Source organism: Meleagris gallopavo, unplaced genomic scaffold (genome assembly GCF_000146605.3).
Source record: "Meleagris gallopavo isolate NT-WF06-2002-E0010 breed Aviagen turkey brand Nicholas breeding stock unplaced genomic scaffold, Turkey_5.1 ChrUn_random_7180001847724, whole genome shotgun sequence".
Lineage (NCBI taxonomy): Eukaryota > Metazoa > Chordata > Aves > Galliformes > Phasianidae > Meleagris > Meleagris gallopavo.
This window is the reverse complement of record NW_011115330.1, coordinates 1-421: the sequence shown is the minus strand read 5'-3', so window position 1 is coordinate 421 and position 421 is coordinate 1. Positions and strand designations below refer to the sequence as shown.

The following is a 421-nucleotide window of genomic DNA, read 5'->3' as shown; positions in this document are numbered from 1 at the left end:
GAAGCTGTTGCTGACCTGGGAAGAAGGCGGGTTGTCCAGAGCTGAAGTACAGCACCTGGTTGATGTAGTTGACGCAGAAATAGGTCCCCTGGTCCTGTGCCCTGAAGGACTTCACCACAAGCATGCAGATGTAGTCTCCCCCTGATACCTCAAATTGTGAAGATGTTTTCTCATTCCCTGGGTAGGTGGTCTGGGAAAGCATGGAAATGTAGACGATGAAGTGAAGTTTCCCATCCTTGTCCTGTCGGACCCAGGAAACACCACTGTCACTGTTGTAAGGTGTGCACTCCAGCTCCAGCCGCTGTCCCTCCTGGGGGTGCTTCATATTCCTGTTGAAGAACCTGGCCTCCATCGTGTTCCTCTGTGCCTGGGTACCGGTGCAGCCTGTGGGCAGAAGTCGTCCATGTCCCCTCAGGTGCTG

At 54.2% G+C, this 421-nt stretch overlaps 1 protein-coding gene across 1 annotated transcript; it reads right to left on the bottom strand.

The window, feature by feature from the left end:
• Positions 1–4: 4 nt before the first annotated feature.
• Positions 5–388, bottom strand: LOC104915724 (T-cell surface glycoprotein CD8 alpha chain-like; the record flags this gene model as incomplete). Its single annotated transcript, XM_010726651.3, has 1 exon — positions 5–388. A coding segment is annotated over exon 1 (348 nt), but the record flags the coding sequence as incomplete, so codon positions are not given.
• Positions 389–421: the final 33 nt, after the last annotated feature.